Consider the following 4,446-nt stretch of genomic DNA (forward strand, 5'->3'; position numbering starts at 1 on the left):
AAAAAATCCTCCCCCTCCAAACCATTACAGGCAACATTTTAACTAAACGTTAATATACAAAGTGAAGGACAATGGTGAGCCTAATAGCAAGAGAAGCAGATCGTTTAATTTAAAGCTCACCAATCAGCCGTTGTCCTTTGGCTGCAAAGATAGCGATCACTCAAGCACACAAACAGTCTGTTGCCAGGGGATACAGGCAGATAGCTGTTTAACGAGCCAGTTGATGTGTATACTGGAATGGTTATGAGGCCTACCCTTTGATAGATGTGGGTATACTATGGATCAGACATTCTGTGAGATTCAGATATTCTGTTCCACTACAGATCATAAGGTTAGACAATATCTAACAAAATAAATATTTACAAAAAGAAACAATTAAGTTATCGATTGTGGCAATCTACGAACAGTCACTTAGGTCAATTCCCTACCCTGAGAAGCTTGGTAACTAAAGGCCAGGTAACATTAACTGGATTGATGCATTTTCTGGACATCTGTTTTTTCTGTACTGTCTGTTTCAGCTAATGGTAGGACACTAAATTATTTTTGCTTTCTCAAACAAAGGACAGAATGTTTTTTTCTTTAGCAGAGTCCCTGTCATGGACAGAGGAATGTTTAACTTAGAAACCTGCCTGGGAGCCACAATCTCTCTCTCTCTCTCTCTCTCTCTCTCTCTCTCTCTCTCTGTGTGTGTGTGTGTGTGTGTGTGTGTGTGTGTTTTATGTGACTGCCCTGGGGATATAGTGATAATGACTTTTTACCACCGCTTTTTTATGATAATCATAAGGAGTTAAAACCTCCCCATAAATCCAATTAAAGAGCAGATTACACCAGTTTTGAATCTGGACTCCACTACCCATGGAGCCCTAACTTATTCACCAAGATAATCAGATCTACAATAACCACAAACCCCATACATTAAGTCATTTTTAGAGTTGGTGCTAGTTTTTGCCTTGGAGAGCGGGAGACCATATCAATATTCAGCACTCGAAAATACATCCTAAAGTCTAATGCAGGACCTAAAACCGTGTTGTGTGTAATATGTTGTTAAAAGTTAGCACTTGTTTAGGACAGGTCCATATATATTCAACATAGTAATAGGCCTTATTCTTAATACAGTAACAATTATTTAAGTCTTGATCAAAGTGGCTTTGAATGTTTAAAAACAACAATGACTATACACAACTGTTTACTACTTAATTTAAATAAAACAGGTTGATTTATTTGAGGAAAATGGCCACATTTCACACAGTTCTGATTTGATCCTAAAATAAGATCTACATTACTGTTCCCAAATCCCCATGATCTTCTAGTCATAGACTTCCAGTTCCATTCCAGTCATTAAAACATAATCTTATCCACCAATAGTAACACTCCCACGCACCACTTTACATACTAAAGTGTGAATCGAAAAAAACGGATTAAGTAAAACTCAAGGGCACCACACACATCAATGGCAAAACCAAGTCATTGTGGTTTGAATGTATCCCAAAATAAGACAGCCCTGTGAGTCAGTGAGACAACTCAAAATTAGTTAGTGACAACAAACAAGAGAGGCCCGATTGTAGACCACCTATATTGAATAAATTATTTGGCATATAACACTGAACGTCAATGCAAGACCACACAAATTGATGAACTGATGATCATAAACTTGTTGCAAGGTGTCACTATCTGGGCAACTATAATGCAGCTTGACGTCATCCTTACTCTCCTCTTTGGCTGTGTCTGGACGTCACCATCCAATAAATAACCTACTACTGTACTACTCCATCGGAGAAGTGGCCAGGCCGAATTGTTGCTCCCACGGCAGGAGTCTGCAGTTGGCTAATGTAAACGGCACCTTGTGTCTTCTTTCTTCTAAAAAATCTCACGTAATCTGACCCCTCCATGGCGTGTCATTACCAAAGGTGTCCATTATATGCTGCAATGCCATACAGCTGATAAAACTGCAAACGACAGCAGTGATAGAGCCTTCGCTTTATCCTAATCGCTCGTGAGTGATATCATCATCCAACCGACAATGGGTAGAAACGGGCTTCAGCATTTTACGGAAACATTTAAATGCACTTCAGGCTACCGTTGGCTTTCCTAAACAGGTCGTTATGGTCCTTGAACAATAGAGAGAGTCTATGTTATATTAAAATAATTAACCACCTCCACTTTAAACCCATTTGCACAATGCAAATATCAGTCTTTGATGATAACGCTTACATTCCCCACTGTTTTGACAACTTCTGCAGCTACTGATAGTAGACATAGGCCATGTTTATTTTTTGGTAAATCAAATGCGGTAGGTCTAGGCTATTTATTAGAGCTATTTATTAGAACATGATACATTCGGTCAGAAGGTCATCGTAGAGATAGCAGATAGGTCTAACGTTAACTGTATAGCCTACTATCCAAAACCAACACTAATATTGGGGCTTTGCTATGGTGCCGTTTTCCCAAGCCCCCTGTGTCGCCACTGACTGCGCTCAGAAGGAAACCCCATCTCGCCTACTGAAAGTATTCCGGAACCATAAACCCTTCTGTCACTCATTATTTGCAGCACCACGGGCTACTTTGTTACATAGTAGCCAAAGATGTGTTTACTGGCCTAAACACTGATGTTACAAACTAGCAATAAGTGGTCCTAATTATACGCTAACTTGGAAATGACTTAAAACTGACTTTGAGAGAAAGGTTGAGTTCCATCGACCAGCGGTGCTTTACAGTGGAAATGTTTAGTCCCTTTATAATGACAGCCTTTCACTTGGCCTTTAGCTTTGGCTACTCTCGTCGTCAGTGGTGCACCACGGTTTGTTTTCCTTCGATAAGAGGTTGTAAGTGTTGTGCTAGGCTATCACAACCTAAATAAATTGTAACAGACCCTGGTCATGTAATACGAATTCTAACTGCAAAAGCCAAAGGCTAGCCTAGGCTACTTATGATCATATACAATAATGCGCCGTTTCGCTGGTTGTTGTACTAATGTGAAAATTCTGTAGTTTCTCACTTTCACTTCCCTGTCTGGTTAAGTGTTTACCCCGCCTGCTGGGGTGGAACACGGACGAATGGGGTAACATGCGGTGCGACTACAAAATGTTCCGACAGGAACAAACACACACACACTAAACTGAAAACAAAACCACGGCAACAAACCCAAATCATCATCTTTAAAGATTTCGTTCTGTTTTAGAATCATATCATTAACCAAATTAAAGGAGAAACCGAAAATAACATTGATGAACAAATACAACTTTGAACCTAAACAAACCTTAATTTCTTTGCTTTAGTCTCCCGCTTGTTAAGAACTCCTGGTACGCAGTTGATGAGCTCGGTCCAGTCGGCGTGTAAGCCACAGCTCCAGCCGGTGGAGAACCGTGAGAACAGCCAGGTCTCTTTTCTGTTGGGCCGATAGCAGGTACACTTTTTCTGACCAGGTCTGCAGTCACAAGGCACCTCCAGACGCACATTCTGAACCAGGTGCCTCCCGAACGTGGTACCTCCAGTTTTCTGGATGTGAAGGAAAACGATCACATCCTCTCCCTTAATCTCAAAATCCATCGTCCGTTCCAGATCCTTGATGGGAAAATAGTACTTTTTTACATAATGGGGATCCGGCGTAGGGAATATGGTCATGTCTTCTTCAGCGAGGTACCCGTGTGGAGACCCGAAGTTGATGACTCCGGGAGCCACGTATTGATACAAAATCAGCATGAAGAAGACAGAGCCGACAACGATCAACAAGAATTTGCTGGTCCTCTCAACCATGTTCTCTTCGGAGCCGTTCATTTGTTACCATCTCTCAAATAACAGAGGATAGAATTGTGGTATCGTGACGGTAAACGATTTGCTTGCCCCTCCATAGACGCTAGTGAGATTCCTTGTTGGTCAGGGGACCGCCGCAAAGTAATCGGAGTTCGGGGTTGGACACATTGTGTCCCGAAGGCGCGCTCACACAAAACAAACTCTGACCCTGTCGAGACGATCCAGGGGTGCTGATCACAACTGTCTGAGAACCTCACGTGCAGTCGTTTTGCTGTGTCCCTAGTGCCTAGACTGAGCCGAGGACCGACGGATGCAAACCTGAATGTTGCCTGAGCAAGAGCTTTCTACCTCCACAAGCATGTGGCCGAGCGACACCCACCCCCAACGCAGCTCTCTCTCTCTCTCTCTCTCTCTCTCTCTCTCTCTCTCACTCACACACACACACACTCCGCACGCGTACAGACATCCAGGTTTACTAATAATAAATTGCACATTTTAATAGTTAAATTATATATATTAAAAATACAGAAATGAGCGGTTGTAGCCTGTGATTTAAGAAATTACATGATTATCATCAGCATTCGCTTCCCATTTTTCCATATTTTCAGATAATATGCACAAAATGGAATCGGAATTAATAGTGTATGGACATGTGCCAAAACATTCCAATTTCGCCATGATAACCACGTTTCTAAG

The 4,446-nt window shown here is 41.7% G+C and overlaps 1 protein-coding gene across 1 annotated transcript in view; it reads right to left on the bottom strand.

Annotated features, from left to right (window-relative positions):
- hs6st1b (heparan sulfate 6-O-sulfotransferase 1b) overlaps nucleotides 1-4,118 on the bottom strand; it is a 62,891-nt gene extending 58,773 nt beyond the window's left edge. Inside the window, exon 1 of the mRNA XM_042067513.1 lies at nucleotides 3,257-4,118. Within this exon, the coding sequence (XP_041923447.1) occupies nucleotides 3,257-3,774 (518 nt within the window). The 5' untranslated portion in view covers nucleotides 3,775-4,118. The remainder of the gene's footprint in view (nucleotides 1-3,256) is intronic.
- Nucleotides 4,119-4,446: the final 328 nt, after the last annotated feature.

The sequence above is a fragment of the Alosa sapidissima genome, chromosome 17 (assembly GCF_018492685.1).
Source record: "Alosa sapidissima isolate fAloSap1 chromosome 17, fAloSap1.pri, whole genome shotgun sequence".
Taxonomy (NCBI): domain Eukaryota; kingdom Metazoa; phylum Chordata; class Actinopteri; order Clupeiformes; family Clupeidae; genus Alosa; species Alosa sapidissima.